Source organism: Oreochromis niloticus, linkage group LG4 (assembly GCF_001858045.2).
Source record: "Oreochromis niloticus isolate F11D_XX linkage group LG4, O_niloticus_UMD_NMBU, whole genome shotgun sequence".
Classification (NCBI taxonomy): domain Eukaryota; kingdom Metazoa; phylum Chordata; class Actinopteri; order Cichliformes; family Cichlidae; genus Oreochromis; species Oreochromis niloticus.
The window spans coordinates 9,754,414-9,780,289 of record NC_031969.2 but is presented as its reverse complement, the minus strand read 5'-3'; the positions used below and the strand labels follow the sequence as shown (position 1 = coordinate 9,780,289).

The 25,876-nt window shown below is 39.8% G+C and overlaps 1 protein-coding gene across 5 annotated transcripts in view; it reads left to right on the top strand.

Moving 5' to 3' along the window:
• LOC102080640 (interferon-induced very large GTPase 1-like) overlaps positions 1-8,034 on the top strand; it is a 17,575-nt gene extending 9,541 nt beyond the window's left edge. For 4 of the 5 annotated variants that reach the window (XM_019358170.2, XM_025906782.1, XM_019358169.2 and 1 more), the window contains exons 5-9: positions 680-785; positions 1,115-1,149; positions 1,735-1,843; positions 2,507-2,544; positions 2,672-8,034. In XM_019358170.2, the coding sequence (XP_019213715.1) occupies positions 680-785; positions 1,115-1,149; positions 1,735-1,843; positions 2,507-2,544; positions 2,672-7,453 (5,070 nt within the window). In that variant the 3' untranslated portion in view covers positions 7,454-8,034. The remainder of the gene's footprint in view (positions 1-679; positions 786-1,114; positions 1,150-1,734; positions 1,844-2,506; positions 2,545-2,671) is intronic. The other variant, XM_019358172.2, reaches the window with a different exon arrangement.
• The last annotated feature ends 17,842 nt before the right edge of the window (positions 8,035-25,876 follow it).

Genomic DNA, 25,876 nt, shown 5'->3' with positions numbered 1-25,876 from the left:
TATCTTGTGCAGTTTTAGTGAGTTTATGTGAATTGTTTCCTGTTCTTCCTGTTCCCGTGTCTTCTCCTGCTCTTCCCCATCTGCTTAAAGTTTCAACATGTTATGTCTTCAGAGAAGCTTGGTTGTAAGAAGTTGTTACTTGAGTCACCTTTGCCTTCCTATCAGGTTAAATGCATCTGGACATTGTCCTCTGGCATCAACAAGGCATTTTCTTCCTATAAATTGTTACTCATGGGGTATTTTTTTCTTTTTAAGACCGTTCTTTGTAAACTTGAGAGATACTTCTGGGGGGGATTCCAACTTTCTGAGATTCTCAGACTAACCAATCTAGCACCAACAACCATGCCACATTAAAAGTCACTTAAATCACCTTTCTTCCCCATTCTGATGCTCGGTTTGAACTTCAGTGAGTCGTCTTGACCACCGTGCATGCTTAAATCCTAAATATACTGAACTGCTGCCATGTGACTGGCTAATTAGATATTTACATTAACAAGCAGTTGAACAAGTACACTTATTGAAATGGCTACTGCGTGTGTGTTTGTGTGTGTGTGTCTTTGTGTATGTGTATGTACACAACATGAGTGCTGTATTTTTTGTTTTTTACTTTTGAATGTTGTTATTCCTGAATAATTTTCCAGTGTGAACTGAAACTCATCTTAACTGACCTTTTTCAAAGACTGAGTCCTTGAATGAACCTGGTGTTGCTGAACACTCACAGAATGAGGACATCCCAGGAGGAGAGGATGAATTCAAGCCTTCACAAACTGCATATATGGAGAAAGGTAACATCTTAACAAATAAATAGTTGTACTGCACTACAAAGGTGTATATTTCATTGATAGGTTTGCTGTATATAATACAAAATTAACTCTATATTGATCTGTTTGTTAATATAAACAATATACTGTAATATGTTGTTTAATATAAACAACATGCCATCACCAATGTTTTTCTATTAATTTCTTTATTTTACTATTCTCAGTGTGATTAAGTAAATGAGTTTGCCAACGGCACAAACCGATTGCAGTATTCTGTAACATGGGCAGGTATTTTATAGTTTTATGAAACAAGAACCTTGGAATTTCTGCTTTTTTTCTTTTTGATCCTGTAGGAAAAGAAAGGGAAAATGCAGTTATTAAGGAAAAGGTAAGAGCTCGTTTTTAATGCTTTTTTAAATTGAAGAACTAATGTATGTTTAAAAGAGAATTTCTGTTATTAACTGATCAGAGTGGGACTTGGTGTGATCTTCTGCTGCTGTAGTCCATGTTCTTCAGTTTTAACTTCAGAGATTTTCTTCTGCATACCTTGGTTGCATTGAGTGTTTGACCTGTGACATTAACAACACATTTTTACCCAGATAATTATGGCTTACTGGCTATTTTCTCTTCTTCAGATCATTCTATGTAAACTCCAGAGATGATTTTGTGTGAAAATCCCAGTAGATCAGCAGTTTCAGAAATACTCATGCCAACCTATCGGGCATCATTAACCACATCAGATTCAAAGTCACTTAAATCACAGTTTTATTTTTAAAGTTCTGCTACATTTTTTCACACTTTATCGGGCTGTCTTGACCATGTCTACACGGCTAAATCCTAAATATACCCAGTTGCTGCCATGTGTTTGGATACTTTTGTTAACAAGGTGTGTGTGTTGCTGTCGATGTGCTTTTCTTTTCTGACTTATGAATGTTGTTAATCCCACAATCTGTGAACTAATGTTTTTCCATAGTGCAATCTATTGAAAGCCCCTGGTGTTTCTGAACACTCACAGAAAAATGATGACAATACAGGTGGAGAGGGTCGCATCAAGCCTGTACCAACTAAAACTAAGAAGAAAGGTAACATTCTATGACATCTTAAACAAAATAATTTATTTATTCAGCTACTCATTCTAGGTTGTTTTTGTTTGTTTGATTATTTGTTTCCCACATTTTGGCATTAACTTCATAAGGTGCAATTGTAAAGTAATGAGACCATAGCAAAGTCTTGGATGTCAAGGACCTTTGCATCTAACCGTTTTAGTTGATTGCAATTGATTCAGTCCATAATATAATAAATCTGGGTTTCTATAAGAAATGGATTTGGTCACAGGGCAATTGTGGGATAGTTACAGATTTAGGGAATTTATGGGTGTATTCAATATTCAGTCATATATTTGAGGAATACATGAAGGCAGTCCATAAACACATTGTTTATATCTGTAGAATAATGAAAAGACTTCTGAGTTGAGTCATAGGTAATTGTGTATGTTTTTTTCTTTGTTTTGTTTTGATAAGATTTCCCAGGCCTTATCTCTTTATTTCTTCTTGGTCTCCTTCTGAGTGGTATTTCTATTGGAGTTCTATCATAGAGTGTGATTTACAGTCTAATCAGAACAGCTCAGACACAACCCATGGTCAAAGAAGGCAAAAATAAACTGAATGAAGACTTTTGGCTGAACTGTGTATTGCACCTTTTCCCCCCCATAGTCCCTGATCTGGTAAATCAATTGTCTTGTGCAGGTACCTCCAATATGACAAGGAGTGTAAGCGAGGATAAGGTCAGAATCTTTTTTATTTACTTATTCATTATTGACTTATTTATTTATTTGTTTTTTAATGTTTATTCCACACAGTCTTAAGAATTTATCAGTTCATCAGTTCCTAAGTGTGCTTTATTTCTTGCAGCAGTCAGTGACTCAAGTCAAAAAAGGACAATGTACAGGAAACATTGAACGACTTCTCAGCAGGCTTCGCCTTCAAGACAAAAAAACAAAGATGTCACCAGCAGACTTACTTAAAATATGTCCTCCTGTGAAACAGATCCATGACACATCTGAGAAAGATCTAGCATGTACATTTCTTCAGAAGTTATCAATGCTGGACTATCGAGCCAGATATATTCCTGTAAGACAAGATAATGCTGATGTGAGCTATTCACAAACTGTTACGATTTCTGACAGTGATGACTTAGATGCTCTATTTAGCACCAGTGTAGACTCCCAATCAAAAGAGTGTCATGTGCATCCAATGGATGTTCAGATGGCAGTATTTCACTGCTCAGACAGTTTTCTGAAGCAGAACCTGGTTACAAAGCTATCCCAGTGTCAGTACGCCTTACCTTTGCTTGTCCCTGACCCAGTCACTATGGATATTGAATGTCCTCTGTGGACATTCAGGCAGATAACAAAAACATGGAAGAAAACTCAAATCAAGGGTGATTCAAATGCCATCACCATGAAGACCATGCCCATTTGCAAAGCTGAGACACCCATGGTGTTTTTCTTCCGCCTGGGTTCACTTCCAGTGTCAAAATCTCAGCTCATGAACACTGTGATCAATGACCGTCACAGCACCTTCTTCCATAGAAATTGTCCAGGTAGCACCAAATCTCGCCTGCTGATGGATGGTGTGGCAGAGATTGCCTGGTACTGTCCAGCCGGAAAACCCAATGACTCCTTTACAGACTGCATTGCCTTTTGTAATCTTCATGGTGATGCTCTGTCATTTGAAAAACAGCGTGAGATACTCATTGAAAAAGCTTCAGTCACTGTTGTTCTTGTGAGAACTCTGGAAAAAGGCCAGAAAGGTACTACAGTCATCTCAGAGCTTTACAGGTCACCAAAGCCTCTCATTATTCTCATTGCTGATAATGATGGTGGTGCAGTTCAAGTCAAAGATGGAAAATACAAAGTGGGTCTGAAAGACAGAAGCCAGTCAGATGTTTCTGAAGAACTGAAAGGAATTATCAGAAAGATTTTAAATGAACCTCACACATCCTTCCAGCTTGAGTCCATGGCCAAAGTCCCTGGAGTCAGAGTGGATGAAGATGATGAAGTCTGTCAAAAAGGGAAATCAGCTGCATTGAAAACAGTTAATATGCTTCAAGGGATGGAAATTTCAAAGATCAAAGATACATTTCTACCTTGTCAAGGTGATCTGTGGCATGAGTGGTGCAGAATAAATAAAGAGCTGTATCACCTTAAAGGACACATTGAGAAGGAAAAAAGTCATAAGCAACAGCAACTGAGTAAAATAAGACAAAATCAATGCAAAGCTTCATGTAGTGAACTGATGAAGTCATTCACAGAAAGCCTCTTGTCTTTGCCATCAAAACAGAAGGAGTACTTCCTGAAATGGACTCAGATCTTAATAGATGCCCTATCCACAGACGATCTCTCTTCAATTCTCCAAAGCTATGATGAAAAGTGGACTGAAGTCTTGACTCTGAAGAAGAAACACGACAAATCTGATCTGTTAACAAACAAACAAACAGAGCTTGAACAAATATCCAAAACACTGCAGTCTGCAACCTTTGGCTTGGAGCACATCTTCAGAGAAATGGGACAGATCTATGAAGCCCATAGAGCAGTACAAGCAGAGAGCAGAGCAGTAAAACCAAAACATACACACACTGACTGGTCTAAATACCCTAAATTGGCTGCTGATCTGATGATTTCAGGACACCCAGTGGAGCTGATGGATGGTGATGCAGGTCATGTGCCTCTAACATGGATCTCCAGTCTTATAAAGGAACTGATTAAAAAACTAGGTGACCAGAGAGTTTTTGTGTTGTCAGTTTTGGGCCTACAAAGCAGTGGAAAATCAACAATGCTGAATGCCATGTTTGGATTGCAGTTTGCAGTGAGTGCAGGCAGGTGCACCAAAGGTGCCTTCATGCAGCTGGTCAAAGTGTCAGAGGAAATCAAGAAAGACTTCCAGTTTGACTATTTTCTAGTGGTGGACACTGAAGGACTACGGGCTCTTGAGCTGGCAGGAAATGCTACTCTTCATCACGACAATGCACTAGCAACATTTGTTGTTGGCCTAGGAAGCTTGACACTGATCAACATCTTTGGTGAGAATCCAGCTGAGATGCAGGATGTCCTGCAAATTGTTGTTCAGGCTTTCATGAGGATGAAGAAAGTTAAACTTTCCCCAAGTTGTGTGTTTGTTCACCAGAATGTGACAGATATTGCAGCTGCTGAGAAAAACATGGATGGGAAAAGACGCCTGCAAGAAAAACTGGACCAGATGGCTCAGCTAGCTGCTAAAGAGGAGCTGTGTGATGCTGAGTGCTTCAGTGAAGTCATTGACTTTGATGTGCAAAAAGATGTGAAATACTTTGCTCAGTTATGGGAGGGAAGTCCACCGATGGCTCCTCCAAATCCAGGCTACAGCGAGAGCATCCAAGAGCTGAAGAACATCATCCTGTCTAAGGCTAAATGCTCTGCTGGGATCACTCTCTCACATTTTAACAGAAAGATACAAGACCTGTGGAAAGCCCTGATGAATGAACAATTTGTTTTCAGTTTCAAAAACACATTAGAAATTGCAGTTTACAGAAAACTTGAGGTTGAGTATGGAAACTGGACCTGGGCCCTGAGGAGCAACATGCTGGCGATTGAAAACCAGCTTCACACCAGAATTGAAAATGGAGAACTTGACAAGGTTGAGCGTAGTGATCTTTTCAAAGCGATGAGTGAAAAATATAAAGAAGTAGAAAAAGATATGTCAAAGTACTTTGAGGATGACAGAGACAAAGAAATGTTGGTTCAGTGGAGAGGCCGATTTGAAAACAAAATAAAGGAGTTCCAAGAGGAACTGGTGAGAGGAGTGGAAAGAAAACTGGATGAAGTTATTCAGCAGAAAAAAGCTTGTAAAAAGCTGGATGATAAGAAGACCGAATTTGAGAACAAGCTGCTGCAAAAAAGTAAAAAGCTTGCTCATAAGTTAAAAGACAAAGCAAAAAATCAAGAGGAACTTAAAAAACATTTCAACTCAGTTTGGGATCACTGGGTAAAAGAGTTAACTGCAGATGCACAACCCATTCAGGACATCAAGCTGGATGACGATCAGGCAAATATCCTTAATGACCTTGGTTTTGAATGGAATCTCATATTTGAATGCAAAAAGAATGGCAGATACAAAAAAATATCTGAGGTTGGCAATTATTCTGATTATATCGTCCTTGGCAAGCACCAAGATACAACAGGAAAAGGCCTTGCCAGCCAAGTGGCTACATTTTTTGAAGTTGGTGCTAAAAAAATAATAAATTACTTAAAGAGACCTTTTGAGCATGAAGACCAGGAAATGATAAGATCCCTCATAAACAGTGTTGAAAAACAGTCTCTTGATGCCATTATGAGCAAGCCTGTAGCAACAAGAGGCTACAGTTCAACTTACTTACAAGAAGTGGCTAAAACAGTTCAGGACACAGTGACAGAGTTTGAATCAAATAAGAAATGTGCTTTCAAGAAGGAGTTCAGAGTTGACTTGTTACTGTATGTATTTGACACTGCTTGCAGTTGGCTTTCACAGTCTCACAAAAAATACAAAACGAGCAATGATGCACTCACTTACTTGGAAAGCAAAAAAACACAATACTACAACATTTTCAGCAGCTTTTGCAAAGGAAACTCATCTGCTGTTGTGTTTGGAGAAATGATCTGTGAAAAACTGAGGGTTTCCATTGTTGAAGCAGTCTGTAACAAAGTTGCCATTGATCTCGCTGGAGAGATGAGGTGCACTTTCCCAGCATTCAATGGGAACAGACTGAACTTAGAGAAACATTTGTTGAAGTCACTTGCAGAGAAAGAGGACTTCGATGCTTTCATCACCTACATTCGAAATCCGAGGAAGCAAGCTGAGGCTTTTATCAAAGAGAAAGTAAACACATACATGCTTGGAGAGCACAAAGATAAAGCACTAAGTATACTCAGGAAAAATGTGGAGGACATCAACAAACTTGTCATTCAAGCTTTATTTGACACAACAAAAAAAGTCAAAACCCAGAGAGGAGACACAGACATGTGGGCAAAGGAGTTTTCTAGTCTCCTCAGTGATAAACTGACCCTTGATGCCATCTCTTGTCAAAACTTCAAGGACATAAAAAATTTTGACTTCCTTCAAGAAACGATTGAGAAAGGCCTTGTGTCCATCACAAAGATGATAAGCCAGCTTTCGCTGGATCAGATGAAGGAATTCAGACTGAGACCTGATCAAATCCTCATCGATCAGCTGTGTAACTGCTGCTGGGAAACCTGCCCGTTCTGTGCAGCTGTTTGTACCAACACAATTAAAGATCACAGTCCTGAAGACCACAGTGTCCCCTTTCATCGATCTCAAGCAATCAATGGTTGGCACTACAGAAACACTGAGATATTGTGTGTTGAGTTTTGTACAACCAAAGTTGCAAGTGAAGGAAGTTTTTACCCTTGCCATGACTCAAATCATACCATTCCTTTTAAAAAATACAGAACTGCTGGACCACCATATGAAAACTGGAGCATTACCCCTGATGAGTCTAAGCTCAAGTATTGGACATGGTTTGTGTGTCAGTTTCAGGAGAAACTCGAAAACCACTATGGTTTAAAATTCACACAGTATGGTGAGATTCCCAGTGAGTGGAAAATGCATGAAAAAAAAGAGGCTATTCAAAGTCTGGATGAAATGTACAGTACAAACTGAACAGTCTCAGTTTTACACATTTTTAGTTTGCTGAAAATCACAAGAGCTGTTTTACCTTGATTACTCACAAAAAAACTTTAAAATATAATGTTAATGATTTAAACATTAAATGTGCGTGACAGAATGGTATATATATTTCTGCTGTGGTCACATAAATGCTCACACATGAGAGAAACAATCATTTTGAGAATGTAATGAGAATTAAAACCAAATATATTATTGTGAACATTAATGAATAGTTTTCTGTTTTATTTTTAACAAGAAATTACAATATTTTTCTTTTTTATAGTTTCATGAAACATTTCTTTCAATAATGTGTTTATGTGTGTGTTCTATTCTAATTTTATTTAGGTGTAAGGTGTAGCAAATGAATATTTTATGTTTCTGATGTTTATGTTTCTTTACGTTTCTGATTTGACATACGAACTTTAACTTCATTTAAATCATCACAGCATGTTTTAGCTTTTACTCAAATCTCAGTTTATTTTAACTATTGAACTAAGATGAGAATATTTTTAAACAATGTTGTTTCAATTATTTGTGGAATTGTTAATCAATGACAATAAAAAAGTGGAATTTGACCTCATGTTATTAATGATACGAGTTATAATAAAATTAACATTTCTCTTCAGTAGAGTATCATTTCCTGTTCCTGTTACAACACACAACGGTGTTTTTATGTAGCCTATCTGTTTAGTCAATTTAATTAAAAACTTACAGATGACTTCTTATTTTATAGGGTAATCTTAACATAAATATCAATACCACTGATATTTTTGGATACTTCTTTCTGAGGTAACTTCAATGATTACTTCCTCCAAACCATCATTTTAGACCATTAATTAATACTTCAATCTTAAATATGACGAACATATGTCTATTAATTGGCTATGTTCTAGGCTTTGGAGAGTTCATTAGTGGATAAGTGGATACATCTGAGATGACCGATTGTCCTCTGATATATAGGCTGCTGGCATCAGTCTCTCTCTCTCTCTCTGCATACTCTACAGACTTCACTGACATATATAGTTATGGTTATTTTACTTTTGTTTTGTTAAATAAACACTTTGCTACAATATGATATGTGGCCACCTCCTTTTTGTCCCTCCCATGCTCTGGCAGTACAGATACAAAATTGCCACTGTCAGCCAACTCTAAGCCGCTGGGGGGAGTCCTCCTTCTCATGGGGTGTATCTACTTTCGCCCCTTTTAGTCAATTGTAGTGTCACCAGGAGATGGTGCTTTCTTCAAAAAAACTTTGACTTTGATAGTTAGCTGTCGAAGTTTATCTTAGTATTATTTCATCATGGTAATGGAAGTAATCATCAGAGCTTCAAAATGGCTGGTGGTGGGGGTGTCAGCGGCTCAAATCTGGAATCCAGTTAACACCAGTCAGGGCCTTCATGGATCACATAACGACTAAACAAGCTGTTTTATTTGTTTTATTGGGGTTTCTTAAATTTTTTGAGTGTTTTGGGGTTTTTCTTTCTGTTACTTGTGTTCTCCAGGGCCCCGTTAACGTTGGTGGACGGTCTAGGTTCACGAGGGTGTGGAATTACAGGGATTATTTTATATAACCATCATCTTTGTCATTGCATTAATTATCATTTCATCCAAGCATTTATTGAAGTTGCTGGCATTATGTTATAATTGATATTATAGGGGTTATCCTAATCAAATATTAACATGTTTATTACAGGTGCAGTTATAACTACTTTAAAATGATTGAGTTAAATATATATGTATCATAACTCATATGCTGAGTATATGGTTACAGTAAAATAGTAGCTGAGCAAAGGCCTGAATGTATTCAGCTTCTTGTGGTATTTGAGTTTGCTTAGTTACAGGTGACGGAAGGATGTCCAGTCCATGGTGACCTCAAAGGCCTTAGGTCATCACTATATTCGGAAGAGTATGCCACAAGGAGGAACCTCTGTGTTTGCATTTAATTCTTAAAATACATGAATGTTCTGTACATGCAAATTATGTGCTTGTAAACGCAAGAAGGGGCGTTACAATACCCTGATGTTATGAAAGCAATCTAGAGTGTATTTTGGGTGGAGATGTACAACTGCTTTGCAGTTTGCACCTCTCCACGCTGCGTGCATTCATTAAAATCAATTGTTTGAACGGCCTCTTCTGGACCATCATTGTTTTACTCTCGTCCTCAATTTCGAACCCGTAACATTTGGTGCATTGGCCGAGGGTTGAGGGAGAAAAGGTGGAGGTTGAGACTGAGAGGGTCCAAGGTGCTCAAACAGGCAGACACGAGTCAGTGGTCGAAGTGAGTGGACATAAGCCGGCTTATTCAAAGGTAAGGCACTACCTGTTGAATTATTGGCTGTCACTTGGTGTTCGCTCGCTTTGTGGTAGAGTATCACTTCCTGTTCCTGCTCAAACACAGTGGTGTTTCTGAGTAGCTTTTCTGCTTAGCAATTTAATTTAAATCTTTTGATACATCCCTTTTTCATAGTATAATCTTAACGTGCTTCATCTGAATCACCCTTTCTGTGTACTCACTACCTAATTTATAGCCAAAGTATTCACTCACTGTCTCTTTACTGTTTCGCTAGCTTAGCTTAGCTCGTAGCCGACTCGTTAGCACCATGGCTACTTCACCTGTCCCTCCTGCACTTTCCTGCTCATTGTGTCAGATGTTTAGTTACTCCTCGGCCTCCTTTAGCAGTAATGATACCTGTAATAAATGTAGCATATTTGCAGCTCTGGAGGCCAGGATTACTGAATTGGAGACTCGGCTTCGCACCCTTCATTCACCCGTAGCTAGCCAGGCCCCTGTAGCTGGTGCAGCCGAAGATAGCGTAGGCCCCGCTAGCTGTTCCCCGGCAGACCCCAAGCAGCTGGGGAAAGAGGGCGGCTGGGTGACGGTGAGGAGGAAGCATAGTCTTAAACTGAAGCCCCAGGTACACCACCAACCTGTTCATGTGTCTAACCGTTTTTCCCCACTCGGCGACACACCCGCCGGGGGTCAAACTCTGGTAATTGGTGATTCTGTTCTCAGACATGTGAAGCTAGAGACACCGGCAACCATAGTCAATTGTCTTCCAGGGGCCAGAGCAGGCGACATTGAAGGAAATTTAAAACTGCTGGCTAAGGGTAAACGTAAATACAGTAAGATCATAATTCACGTCGGCAGTAATGACACCCGGTTACGCCAATCGGAGGTCACTAAAATCAATATTGAATCGGTGTGTAACTTTGCCAAAACAATGTCGGACTCTGTAGTTTTCTCTGGTCCCCTCCCCAATCAGACCAGGAGTGACATGTTTAGCCGCATGTTCTCCTTAAATTGCTGGCTGTCTGAGTGGTGTCCCAGAAATGATGTGGGCTTCATAGATAATTGGCAAACCTTCTGGAGGAAACCTGGTCTTGTTAGGAGAGACGGCATCCATCCCACTTTGGACGGAGCAGCTCTCATTTCTAGAAATATGGACAAATTTATTAAACCCCCCAAAATATGACTATCCAGAGTTGGGACCAGGAAGCAGAGTTGCAGTCTTACACGCCTCTCTGCAGCTTCTCTCCTCCTGCTACCCCCCCAAAAACCCATCTCCATTGAGACTGTGTCAGCTCCCAAAAAGACAAAAAACAAACCAAAAACCAGCAATAAACAACTTAAACATAAAAAATCACAAAGAAAGAACAATACAGTATCCACATCTGAACCAAAGAGTAAAACAGTGAAATGTGGATTATTAAATATTAGGTCTCTCTCCTCCAAGTCTCTGTTAGTACATGACTTAATAATTGATCAACAAATCGATTTACTCTGCCTTACAGAAACCTGGTTGCAGCCGGATGAGTATGTTAGTTTAAATGAATCAACACCCCCGAGTCATTCTAACTACCAGAAATCTCGAAGCACAGGCCGAGGGGGCGGTGTGGCAGCAATTTTTCACACCAGCCTATTAATTAACGAAAGACCAAGACAGACTTTTAATTCATTTGAAAGCCTGATGCTTAGCCTCGTCCACCCCAGCTGTAAAACTCAGAAACCAGTCTTACTTGTTATCATCTATCGTCCACCTGGGCCTTACACAGAGTTTCTCTCTGATTTCTCAGACTTTTTATCTGATTTAGTGCTCAGCTCAGATAAAATAATTATTGTGGGTGATTTTAACATCCATGTAGATGCTAAAAATGACAGCCTCAACATGGCATTTAATCTGTTATTAGACTCAATTGGCTTCTCTCAAAATGTAAAAGAACCCACCCACCACTTTAATCACACTCTAGATCTTGTTTTAACATATGGCATAGAAACTGAACATTTAACAGTGTTTCCTGAAAACCCTCTGCTGTCTGATCATTTCCTGATAACATTTACATTTACAATAATTGATTACACAGCAGTGGAGAGTAGACTTTATCAAAGTAGATGTCTTTCTGAAAGTGCTGTAACTAAGTTTAAGAATATAATCCACCCACTGTTATCATCTTCAATGCCCTGTACCAACATAGAGCAGAGCAGCTATCTGAACGCTACTCCAACAGAGGTCGATTATCTTGTTAATAATTTTACCTCCTCACTACGTACGACTCTGGATACTGTAGCTCCTGTGAAAACTAAGGCCTCAAATCCAAAGTCCCTGACTCCGTGGTATAATTCTCAAACACGTAGCCTAAAGCAGATAACTCGTAAGCTGGAGAGGAAATGGCGTGTCACAAATTTAGAGGATCATCATTTAGCCTGGAGAAATAGTTTGCTGCTTTATAAGAAAGCCCTCCGCAAAGCCAGAACATCTTACTATTCGTCACTGATTGAAGAAAATAAGAACAACCCCAGGTTTCTCTTCAGCACTGTAGCCAGGCTGACAAAAAGTCAGAGCTCTACTGAGCTAACCATCCCTTTAACGTTAACTAGTAATGACTTCATGAACTTCTTCACAAATAAAATTTTTATCATTAGAGAAAAAATTACCAATAATCATCCCACAGATGTAATATCATCTACAGCTACTCTTAGTACCATCAATGTTAAGTTAGACTCTTTTTCTCCAATTGATCTTTCTGAGTTAACTTCAATAATTAATTCCTCCAAACCATCAACGTGTCTTTTAGACCCCATTCCTACAAAACTGCTCAAAGAAGTCCTGCCATTAATTAATGCTTCAATCTTAAATATGATCAACCTATCTCTAATAATCGGCTATGTACCACAGGCCTTCAAGGTGGCTGTAGTTAAACCTTTACTCAAAAAGCCATCTCTAGACCCAGCTGTCTTAGCTAATTATAGGCCAATCTCCAACCTTCCTTTCATATCAAAAATCCTTGAAAGAGTAGTTGTCAAACAGCTAACTGATCATCTGCAGAGGAATGGCTTATTTGAAGCGTTTCAGTCAGGTTTCAGAGCTCAGCACAGCACAGAAACAGCTTTAGTGAAGGTTACAAATGATCTTCTTATGGCCTCTGACAGTGGACTCATCTCTGTGCTTGTCCTGCTAGACCTCAGTGCTGCATTCGATACTGTTGATCATAATATCCTATTAGAGCGATTAGAACATGCTGTAGGTATTACAGGTACTGCACTGCAGTGGTTTGTATCATATCTATCTAATAGACTCCAATTTGTACATGTAAATGGAGAGTCCTCTTCAGACACTAAGGTCAATTATGGTGTTCCACAGGGTTCAGTGCTAGGACCAATTCTATTTACATTATACATGCTTCCCCTAGGCAACATCATTAGAAGACATAGCATAAATTTTCACTGCTATGCAGATGACACGCAGCTCTATCTATCCATGAAGCCAGGTAACACACACCAATTAGTTAAACTGCAGGAATGTCTTAAAGACATAAAGACCTGGATGGCCGCTAACTTTCTGCTTCTTAATTCAGATAAAACTGAGGTTATTGTACTCGGCCCTGAAAATCTTAGAAATATGGTATCTAAGCAGATTCTTACTCTGGATGGCATTACCTTGGCCTCCAGTAACACTGTGAGAAACCTTGGAGTCATTTTTGACCAGGACATGTCCTTCAACGCACATATTAAACAAATATGTAAGACTGCTTTCTTCCATTTGCGCAACATCTCTAAAATTAGAAATATCCTGTCTCAGAGTGATGCTGAAAAACTAGTTCATGCATTTATTACTTCCAGGCTGGACTACTGTAATTCACTATTATCAGGATGTCCTAAAAACTCGCTGAAAAGCCTTCAGCTAATCCAAAATGCTGCAGCAAGAGTACTGACAGGGACTAGAAAGAGAGAGCATATTTCTCCTGTTTTGGCTTCCCTTCATTGGCTTCCTGTTAAATCCAGAATTGAATTCAAAATCCTGCTCCTCACATACAAGGTCTTAAATAATCAGGCCCCATCTTATCTTAATGACCTTGTAGTACCATATCACCCTATTAGAGCACTTCGCTCTTGCACTGCAGGCCTACTTGTTGTTCCTAGAGTATTTAAAAGTAGAATGGGAGGCAGAGCCTTCAGTTTTCAGGCCCCTCTTCTGTGGAACCAACTTCCAGTTTGGATTCGGGAGACAGACACTATCTCTACTTTCAAGATTAGGCTTAAAACTTTCCTTTTTGCTAAAGCATATAGTTAGGGCTGGACCAGGTGACCCTGAATCCTCCCTTAGTTATGCTGCAATAGACGTAGGCTGCCGGGGATTCCCATGATGCATTGAGTTTTTCCCTTCCAGTCACCTTTCTCACTCACTATGTGCTAATAGACCTCTCTGCATCGAATCATATCTGTTATTAATCTCTGTCTCTCTTCCACAGCATGTCTTTCATCCTGTTTTCCTTCTTTCACCCCAACCGGTCGCAGCAGATGGCCGCCCCTCCCTGAGCCTGGTTCTGCCGGAGGTTTCTTCCTGTTAAAAGGGAGTTTTTCCTTCCCACTGTCGCCAAAGTGCTTGCTCATAGGGGGTCATATGATTGTTGGGTTTTTCTCTGTATTTATTATTGTGCTATCTACTGTACAATATAAAGCACCTTGAGGCGACTTTTGTTGTGATTTGGCGCTATATAAATAAAATTGAATTGAATTGAATTGAATTGAATTTCCAAACAGTGCTGAATTGGTTCTGACAAAATTGAAAGTCTACTCACTGAAAATTACTGGTAAAGGTCTGTTTTGGTTTTGGTGAAAATCTCATGAGAAGTTGAAGTTGAAGTAATGATAAGAAAAAGAGTAAAAGTGAGTTAGAGTCTCACTAAAGGTACCGGGTTAAAGTCCCAAAGGAATAAGAATAAAGAGGATTTAGAATAAAGAGAATTTAGAATAATAGGTAATTGGTGAAGTTTGTGACATTAAAGTCTCAATTGAATATAAAGCCGGGCTTGGACACCGATATGGTGGGTTTATGATTTTTTGGTGTCTTCAAAAGTAATTAAATTGTATAGAACGGAACTGTGGACAGTTCTAAGAAGTGCATTTCTCGGAGGTGACGCTCCAAATTTCCTGAGGACGCTCGGGATCTTCCTTGGATAGGGATAGTCCGACTTGGCCTTTCGTGGAGAACTTGGGAAACTCCAAAATAGGCCACTGACTGGGTCAGTTTGCCGTCCGGGGCGGTGGTTTGCACTTTTTTGGTCAGTAGAAACCGGGTTTCGGGCGTCTAATTTTTAACTTAAAACTTCGGGGAAGCCTGGGATGTGAAATGTCCCCAAAACAGAGCTTTTCGGCAGGGGTTGAGTTGGTTGACGCTTTTAAATTGTGTAGGGTCTTAGATATTTGACCACGGCCCGGGGCCGAGACTGGTTAAATTGATGACAAAAAACTCAGGGAGTTTGTCCCTTGGAGGGTTAACTTAAAAATTGTCTAAATTGTGTAGGTTTTGAAATGAGAGGCCTAAAATCTGTGCAGTTGTAATCATAGGACGTCTGTGTAAATAGATTAAGAGACTTGTCTGAGTCTGAGAGTCAGGCTGGTATTATTTTTAGATTGTGTGTGTGTGTGAGAATGCAAATAAAGCAGCTGAGAGGCCAATAGAGTATGAGGAAGTTAATAGGGACTGCTAGACATTGCTGATGCATGTACTTAAGACGCTGGTCTTGTTTATTACAATATGTAAGTAAAGTTTTATTTCTTCCCAGGACTGTATGACTTTTTGAGGGGTTTTGAGATAGGATACATAAACTGTTGATACTTAAGACCGTTACCTGGGTTCTGAGAACTGAAATTGAATTTGAGATAATTTAATTAATAAAGATGTCTGTAAGCGATGTGTGTTTTGGGGTGTCGAAGTAAGATGTTTTAGGATTTTTAGATGGGTTTTGTTTCAGTTTGAGATAATATATACAGTTACATTTTCTGTGTGTGTGTTGTTGAGTGACAACATGCGCAGTTTAAATTGGGCGTTGTTCCTTCCTCTTTTAGTTTCAAAACACAAAGGCTGTTAGATTAAAAATTACTGTGAGTAACGGTTTGACTTTTGACTAGGGAAATATGATGCTTACTTTTGGGTCTATGAAGATATCATAACATTTTGGTGGAGATGCCAGGGTAAAAATAGTGAGCTCAGACAAGGGAGTCTGAGAAAAAACACCGTGAGATGAGTAAGGTGTTTAACTGACTCAGGATTTCAGAGAATCGAGTCAGCGGCGATCTTGAGTTTTAATGGTAAGTTGATTGTAAGAGAAAAATCATTGTTTACCATGTTGAAGTAATTCTGATGATATTACTAGAGGTGTTGTGACACAAGTGAAGAACAAGTTGTAAATGGGGACTCACAATTATGTTGATATGGATAAAGGACAGAAACAGTTTCTGAATTTTGAGGAGAATTTTGAAGCACTGAGGTTGAATTTTCTCTGTGCTTGGTGCCCTGTGTGGACCTATGTTAGAGTTATAAGTCCAAAGGTTAAAGCAAAAGCGCAAAGTTATGCAGTAGAAATCAGAAAACACTGGAATGCCATAAAATAAAATAGAACAGAGTGATGTATACAATAGAATAAAATAAGAGTACCAAGATTATATAAAACTCTTTCTCTTTTAAGAGGACAGATGCAGTTACTGAGGGTTGTCTACTTCCCCTTCCTGATTGTAAACAAGCATGTTTGATAGAGATCTGCGCGCTTGATAAAACTCCCTCTAAAACTCCCTGTAAGACTGTTAGGAAAGCGTGTATGGGGTGATTATAAGTGTATGAATGTTGTACTGGATTTTAATGATTCTGTGTGAGTTGTACAAAGTAATATAAGTAATAATAAGTCTGGGTAGGTACAATAGGACAATGAGTGAAAAAGTGGAAGTCTGAGAGAAAAGGCAGTGTGTGTGAGATGATTATGAAAGGATTGTGTGAATGAAGTAAAAAAAAAAACAACAAAAAACTGACAAATGCAAAAATTAGTATACTGAAAAGTGTGTGAGAAGAGGGTGTATTGTTTTTAGACCAAGACTTAGTAAAACTAAAGAGGGTTTGTAGACTGTAAATATGAAAAACAAGTGTTTGATTAATCTGTAGAAACAGGAAAGAGAAATAGGAAATACTGTGCTGCTGTGTGAGTGATTGATGATGTCAGGGGAGCACCCAGAGAAATAGGCAGACGAGTTAAATTCTAAGAAGATGAAGCGAATGCATGTTTTAAGTAAAGTAATAAAGTAATAAAATTATATTAATTACAGGTTTTAGAAAAGGGACAGACTGAGAGAAATAAATACATGAACTGACAATTACATTAATGAATTGAAAATGCACGTACACTAACTGTTACATGTGAAATTATTGTTGGAAAGTTTAATACACACATGAAATAAAGAAAGCAGTTTACACTCCTTTAATTTCCAGAACCAGTGTGTCCCCTAGACCTGATAACACCCTTGCCCAGTTGGCCCCCGTATAAGGCAGCATGGAAGGCTGGACAGCCCATGACGGGTAAGATCCCACCTCGAAACCCTGGGACAACCTAAGGCAAGGCGCAGTCACGATTGCTTGAACCTAAGTCCCGGAGTGACCTTGGAGTCACTGGAGGAGACGGGACTTCAAGGGTACAGCCGCTGGGCACAGGCGAAGGGGAAATGCCACTAACAATGACCAGTGATGAGCCAGAGAGAGAAAACACACCTTGTCAAAAGGAGTTTGAAACACTGCAAAAGAAACATTTACAAGATCACAAGGATCACAAAGAAACATTGATAAAATTACACATACAAACAGAAAATGCACTAACCTTATAAAGATAAGCTCATGAAGATTAATGCGATTAAAACCTGGCTAAGAATACAAACATATGTAATTAAATAAGGTTGCTAATTTCAGGAGTGTTAAAATGGTGTGGATGTTGAATAAAATACACTTGGATAAAGTAACGTTGAGGAAAAACTCAAAAGAAGTTAGATGACAAGGAAATCAGTTATACGAAAAAGCGATTAAAGTAGTTTAAAAAGAGTGACTTAGCAGTGCTTTTGCACTGAGTGATCAAAACAAGTGATTAGTATAGAAAGAAAATGAAAATAATTGAATAATGGCATGGGCTTTAAAAAGTATTTCTCTTGCCAAGTTAAATTGTTGAGATATGGCTGAGTATGCAAAAGTTTGAGAGCTCGTGTGAATGTGGACAGAGGAGCTTGCTGTGTGTGTGTGATTGAGGCCTTAAAGGAGGGGTAGATTGTTCAGAGGTGCAAATTTGATTAGGAGGTCTATAAATTAGTGTTGACACATTGTTGTAAGGTGTTAGGCTGAATCTGAGTATGGTAAAGTGTCTAAAGGGGGATATTGTTGTGTACGAAACGGTGCAGCTTTTGGCGAGGTTTTCAGTGTGTCGAACGGGTGAAATTTCAGATTGTTGAAGATTTTTGAGGTTGTTGTTTTATTTTTAATAGAGGGAGTTTTGATAAACATGGACATGTCTAAAAGGGCCCATAGTTTCTATAACAGTGCACTTAGAAAAAACCTGTCAGGTGATTTTGTTTTGTGTTTTGATGAGCTAATAATCAGCTCTCTTTTTCTCATTTTTGTTCTAAGCAGGCCTGCAAAAGAGTGGATAACAGCGCTGAAAATTCTCGGTGACCTTCTCCAGATTACAATAGGCAGAGGAGAAGGCTAACTCTCTGTCTAAAAGGATTGCCGCGAGCCAATCCAGTCCAAAAAGCAGAAAGAACTATTTTCTTAAAAACAAAGTAAAACAAATAAATGAGTTGATGTTGCTGAGAGTGAAGACTGAATATTTGCGAGATAGTCTCCACTGTCAGCAATACCTGATGTTAATGCATGTGAGTGAATGTGTGTAAATGGATGGTGACTGGACGGACGAGGCAGACCATAGGTTGGACCGACTGGACACTGACAAAAGACTGGACTAAGGTTGGACACATGACTGATAATTGTTCTGTTTTAACTTTTGTTTTATAACACAGGTTGGATCATAAGTGGATAAACTGAGTATAAAAGGTGATGTTCTGGTTAACACAGGCTTTTGTTTATAGGACGTTTCAAGGATGCAGGCTGTGGATGGAGCCAAGAAAGGATTTCACATGATGATTAATTTGATTCCTTAAACACAGGTTTAAGCTCCGGAGCATTTATACATAATATGATAGGACTAAACTTTTCTTTTAATTGCCTAACCTGAGTGAAGGACTTTGAGTTTGTAACACATGAGATGTGTCACAAAAAGGGGGGTGTTAATATATGCGATTAGCTACATGAAATGTGCTCTTTTAGGGTTACTAGGCAAATGTCTACGTGACCTTTGCCTAATAACCTTTGTGATGATAAACTTGTTTACCGACTTGCTTTCTTGTAGAACATACAGACTTAGAAAAGGGGAACCTCAGCTCTGAGTTCTGAGAATAACTCTGGTATTTTTGTAAGTAGACAGGAAACACGTCGAGACCGCCGTATAGGGCAAATGTGTTAGAGCTTGTAATTAAATGTGGGCTTGAAAAGAGGAAGCAAATTTGGTACAGGACGTGCTTGAGATGATCAGATGAGAGAAGGGGAAGGTCAGGAATAGTTTAAACTAAGATTGAGAAATTAAATTGGGTGAAAGGGGGGTGTAGCAAGTAGATTCAGGGCAGCTCACAGCCTGGCGTAAACGCAAGGTGCCGTCACACAGCTTAAGTTATTTGTTTGATTTATTTTATGACAAAATAATAAGGAAACATTGAAAACATACAACCCGTTGAGGAGACAGATAGGGTTGGGGAATTGAAAGGGTTGGTTTGCTTAGCATAATGCACTACAAAGTATACAAAGTTTATATAACATGATGCAAACACACGAATCAGAGACACGTAATGAGAAAACTGATTAGAATGTTCCTTACAACTACATGTTTATTGTATGCAATGATATTAACTATGGCTGTGTTGTTTATTGTCTATATTTTGCAGGGCACTCCGAACCACTTGTCTGAACACGGAGGCCAGTCCAGCCCAGCACTTCCTGAGACTGTAGTTGCTAAAACAGGATCGGTAAAAAAGACAAAAGCGCGAGGTGTCAGGTAAAGGTGATGAGAGTCTCAGCAGGAATAAGGGCATAGGGTTGAATTATGGTAAAGGGTCTACCAGCTCATTCACATTTGATTTGTGTGACGTCATTAAGTGTACAGGAGCTAGTAGTAGCTGGAGAGCGTATGATGTACGGGTCTGCAATCACCCCATGATATGCTTAGGGTAAATTTAGTTGATGAAAAGTCTAAGCCGCTCGCAGAAAGCTTAATCACCATTCTGACTGATCAGATGGTAACTTCGGGAACAGTAGCTCAAAAGGAACAGGAACCAAAAGGGAGAGTACTTCTGACAACAGATTACTTTAGACTGAAGCTTAAAGAGTTGATAAAGCGCGCCACGGGTTTCAAGGACAGTAACCTCTGGCTTGATTGGGTGGCTCAAGATGTTAGAGAACAACATGTATCTGACTGTGTTGCCTGTGCTTCAGCTAGGCCACGGTTGTTTACAGAGCCCGCACCATTGCATTAGAGGATGAGTGGGGCTATGATTGTATGTTACAGTTAACTAGAAGTGGAGTGACTACTGGCAACTGTACTTTGTTGTCCAGACTTTTCCCTGCCATTTCAAAGCAGACAGCAGTGGGACCATTTATGCTAAAATAAGATAATTACATGTTTCAAGTTTTCTACAGATAATGAAAAGTACAAGGTGGGAGAGATCGACCCAACTAGGTGTGCTGTCACACTCACAGGACGAACCACCAACAATGTAAGCGACCCTACCACGGTAATTGGAACATGGGCAAGAAGTGGGCTCTACTAATACTGTGGGGAAGATATTCGTGTTCCTATGGGAAGCGTAGGGACATGTGCGATGGTGCGATTGGGAGCTCCGATCATGCTTATTGGAAACCAGGTAAAGGCTATTCCACAACATAACACGTGAACTTTAGCTGCCATACGTAAGAGATACATTTTGGCCAAAAGAGGGACCCAGACTACCCATGCATATGATCCTCGTTTGAACTCGCCGACCTGGATAGACTCCATAGGAGTGCCCAGGGGAGTTCCTAATGAGTGCAAGCTGGTAAGTCAGGTAGTTGCAGGATTGGAGAGTATATTTCTTTGGGTAACGCCTAAGAAAAATGTTGGCCGCATTATGTTCATTACAACCTGCTGAGACTCTCTAACCAAACCAGGGACGCCATGATGGGGTTCGCAGAACAATTTGGTCCGAGTTCACTGACGGGAGAGCAAAATCGAATTATCTAAAACCATGCATGAGCACTCAGGTATCGAAAATCTGCTGGCGTCCTGGATGACATCTGTGTTTGGACAATGGAAAGGTGTGGCTAAGTAAACTTGGCAAGTGTCAGTGATGTTTTATGATTGCATTAAGAACATGTTTTACAGCATTGTTTACCAGTAATATTGTTTACAGGGTTCATAGTGCATTGAATAGGTTTGTCATCACATTCATTCTATTCACAGGTTTAGTTCATTTTATACACATTGCATAACTGTGCTAGTTTAGAGTTGATGTTCTATCCAAGAGGGTTTTAAGCTTCACTGGTGAGAGTGTCCAGGTGATACATGTTGAGGGAAGATGAGAACATAGCAGGTGAATTGCATGCACGCTTACAAACACACATGATTTAAATATAGGCCAGGCCAAAGGCCTGGACTTGATGCAGCTTTCAACTTTACAGCTCCTAACTTGCAGGAATGGCGGGGAGTGTAATGAATGAATGCAAAACATGCTTACAGACACAAACATGATATGAGTTTATTTTACAGGGTAAAGGTGGACCACAGGTTGCTTTGTTTCTGCTTAGCAACTACTGAGGTAAAAGGTGTTAAAGATAAATATGCAATAAGTAAACAGGAAATGTGTGAGGGTGAACCGGGTGAAACAAAATGTTGTAGATAATGGAAACTTGTCTAACGGGCATTAACAGTAACCTTTGCATGTTATGTATATGCTTGAGGCCAAAAGAGGCGTAAATCCAGATAGAAAACTTTGAAGTGTGCTTTTTAGCGGAGAGTCAGGCTGACATGGGGATGGTGTGTATTTTACTTGGGTTGTGTTTAATAAGACTAAAAGCGTTGCTCACACACATAAAGAGTATGGAGATTAAATAAAGTTAATATAATGGATAGAGCCCAGAACAGGATAATATATAAGTGAAATCAAATGCAATGTATGATTTCACTTTTATTGGGAAAATAATTAGCCAAGAAATGTGTATTGAATTCTCCACATACTTTGAAACTGCGCAACTCTGAGTGGGCAATGTAATGAAGCAACTGTTACATATTTGCATTAAACTAGCCAACATAGACTCACCACCACATGATGTTGCCCTGCAGCGGGGGCAGAAAATCATTTGCAAACCAGGGATCTTATGTTGATTATTATATTCTTACTTATGTACACACACACACACACAGAAGGGAAAATTTCAAAACAAAACAAAAAACAACTTCGCTTAACCTGTCAAGCACAGGAGTAAAATAAAAATCTCTTTGGGCTCGGTTAAAATTTTTTTAGTAAAAGTGTAAAAGGCCAAACCTAGGAGGTTGGGCAACCCGGAAAGTCCCTCCAGTATCAGGAGTTAATAGTCAGGAAACATTCTTCACTTTAACGCCTTTTTTTTCTGAAAAACCACTGACTCATAGATGCAGACAGACATACAAGTGCACATACATCCAGATGTGCATTTAGACATTAAAAGTGTAGAGGCATGTACACACAGATTGGCAAACCGGTACAGAGTCTAGCTGAAGAGCTTAACAAAGCAGACGTGGCAGTAGGGTTTATCATTTTGCCTGATATGATATTGGGAACCAACTTTGAATAATGACAGGAACCTGAGATGAACACAGTAAGTTAGTAAGGTGTAGCAGAGAAAGGTTGTTTGTTTTCTATCCCTTACAGGAGAAGATTTCCACTAGAGAAGGACCCAGAAAAGGAGCAGAGACCACTTAAGCATGAAGTGTTTTCAAGTGGGAGCTGGTGTTTTATTGCTGGACCACCTAGAGGACATGAGGTTGTTGTCGGATTTGCTGAGTCAGGGGGCGGCTAGAGAGGGTCAGAGCGAAGGTAGTGGACCTGGGAATAGTGTAGTGACGTCTTTGGAAGACGTCAAAAGGGGGAATTGTGGAATTACAGGGATTATTTTATATAACCATCATCTTTGTCATTGCATTAATTATCATTTCATCCAAGCATTTATTGAAGTTGCTGGCATTATGTTATAATTGATATTATAGGGGTTATCCTAATCAAATATTAACATGTTTATTACAGGTGCAGTTATAACTACTTTAAAATGATTGAGTTAAATATATATGTATCATAACTCATATGCTGAGTATATGGTTACAGTAAAATAGTAGCTGAGCAAAGGCCTGAATGTATTCAGCTTCTTGTGGTATTTGAGTTTGCTTAGTTACAGGTGACGGAAGGATGTCCAGTCCATGGTGACCTCAAAGGCCTTAGGTCATCACTATATTCGGAAGAGTATGCCACAAGGAGGAACCTCTGTGTTTGCATTTAATTCTTAAAATACATGAATGTTCTGTACATGCAAATTATGTGCTTGTAAACGCAAGAAGGGGCGTTACAATACCCTGATGTTATGAAAGCAATCTAGAGTGTATTTTGGGTGGAGATGTACAACTGCTTTGCAGTTTGCACCTCTCCACGCTGCGTGCATTCATTAAAATCAATTGTTTGAACGGCCTCTTCTGGACCATCATTGTTTTACTCTCGTCCTCAATTTCGAACCCGTAACAAGGGCCAGTTGAACAAATAAAAGGGTTACAAGTGATTTAAAAGTGCCTGTAGTATGTTTCTGTCAAACCAGGTTGCTTTGGAATAGGGGCACCCGAGTTGTCTGGTTGGGTACGGGTATGTGGGGCTAGGCTGAGTTAATGTTCGACAGCATAGTGCACTCCGGGCAACCGTTGTTCGCAGGTTCAAGCCCTGGAGCCCTCCCCTACTGCACCAGCAACAGCCAGACAGCTAAAACCATTCTTACAGTAGTAAGTATCCGGGTCAACTGTACTAGGGGAGGTCACAGACCCAGATCCCACTACCCCCTGGTCGTTCAAGGCAGCCTGTGCACTTCTATACCCCTACATAACAGGGCTAGTAGCCCCTCACACTAGGTTTAAAAAGGGGAAGAAAGTGAGCCTCTAAAGCACTTTCAATTGTTGAGATTTGTTTATTATCTGTAAAATTGGTTGAGACTGTTAAGTCTTGGTATAAAACAGAAAAGGGGAAATTCAAGCTTTTGCTCCCTGTATTTAATTTTTTGGAAGTTTGAACATGCAAAGTTTTCACATTTTTTAAATTTTCTGTTGTTTTGAAATGGAGCCTGTGTAAAGGGGCATCTTTACACAGCCTGCTCCTGGGGTCTTGCCTGGTGTGGTAGACCCCAGGCTCTATTGATCTTGTACTTAGGCTACGTTCACACTGCAGGTCTTAATGCTCAATTCCGATTGTTTGATCAAATCCGATTTTATTTGTCTGCTTGTTCACACTACAAATAAAATGTGACAGCAAACGCGCTCTAGTGTGAACCCTCAAAGCGGCCCGCATGCGCAAAAGAAGACGTCACACACAACGCGCTCTGTTTAGACCCAGACCAAACAGTATTGTTTGACTGATGGCCCTCAATATAAAGACTTGTTTCGGACTTTACGTTTCCCAATTTTGCTTTAAGTTATAAAGTTATTGTGTTATTTACATATGGCCTAATAATTATCCTTATTGCTGTTTTAGAGAGGAGCGGTGCTTCAAAGGATAGTTGCAGATTTCTGTCAGAATCTGCAGATTATACAGTACAAATAAAATGTTCACGTTTCTCCAACGCTGTCTTCCCAACAGTTTCACTGGATGGCCAGGAAGCGTTCACGATGTTTTCTCGGGCGCTTCTCTGGTGCTGATAATTGGCGTCTGTCTTGTGTCAGTGACGTAAAAGACGGATTTAATGCGACTTGACTGTTCAAACAGCAGTCGCTTTCTAAAACATCAGATATGTATCGGATTCAGTACCACATACGAAAGTGACCCAGGTCGGATTTGAAAATATTGAATTTGTGCTGTTCACACTGTCATACCATGATCGGATATGGGTCGCATAGGGTCAAAAAAGTCGGATTTGATGCGCTTTCGCCTGCAGTGTGAACGTAGCCTTAGAGCTTGTTCCTGTGCTCCCTTGATTAGTGCCTTTGTTCTGTCTTTCAGTCCAGCTTTGTCCAGCTTTGTCCAGCCACTGGTAGGATGTCTGTACGTCAGCCACTTTCTCTATCCTTTCTATGATGGTTCCTCTTCTTGCTCCTCTTCTTTCTCGTGTGTCTGCTATCTAAGGTATTCACTAAGCACGTGGTCGGTTGTGGCGAACTTCCTCCTATACTCATGGATGTTTGTTGTCTCCTCCTGGCCTGTGGTTCTGACTCTCACCAGTCCCCGGCCTCCTTCCTTTTGCTTAGCGTGCAATCTCAAAGTGCTGGATTTGGGGTGAACGCTGACCCTGTTGGATTCCCAGGTAATTTTAGCTGTCTGGTTGTCCGGGGATGGATCATGGGGGTGGTAGCCTAAGCAGAGGAGTCCAGACTTCCCTCTCCCGAGCCACCTCCTCCAGCTTGGAACACCAAGCTTGTCTGGGGGAACACCAAGGTGATCCCAGGCCAGGTGAGAGATATCTCTCCAGCGTGTCCTAGGCCTGCCCAGGGTGGGACACATGAGCGTCTGATAAATATCTCCTTTTTGCGCCCCCCATATAACTCACTGAACTTAAAACAGTTTTCAAGTGCTAATGTTTGTTTTTATGTTAAAGGAAAAACACGAAAGCACTTAAAAACATCATCATCATCCTAGGACTCGGCAAGTGTTTTCATTCACTAGAGGGCACCAAATAGCTATAAAGATCTCTGCAGTCCATTTCTAAATACAAGCAAACCAAAATCCAAGATCATCTAAAATTATAACGCTGTAACTATTTATGACTTCTTTCTTTTTTCTTCTTTTCTTTTTTTTTGTGTTTT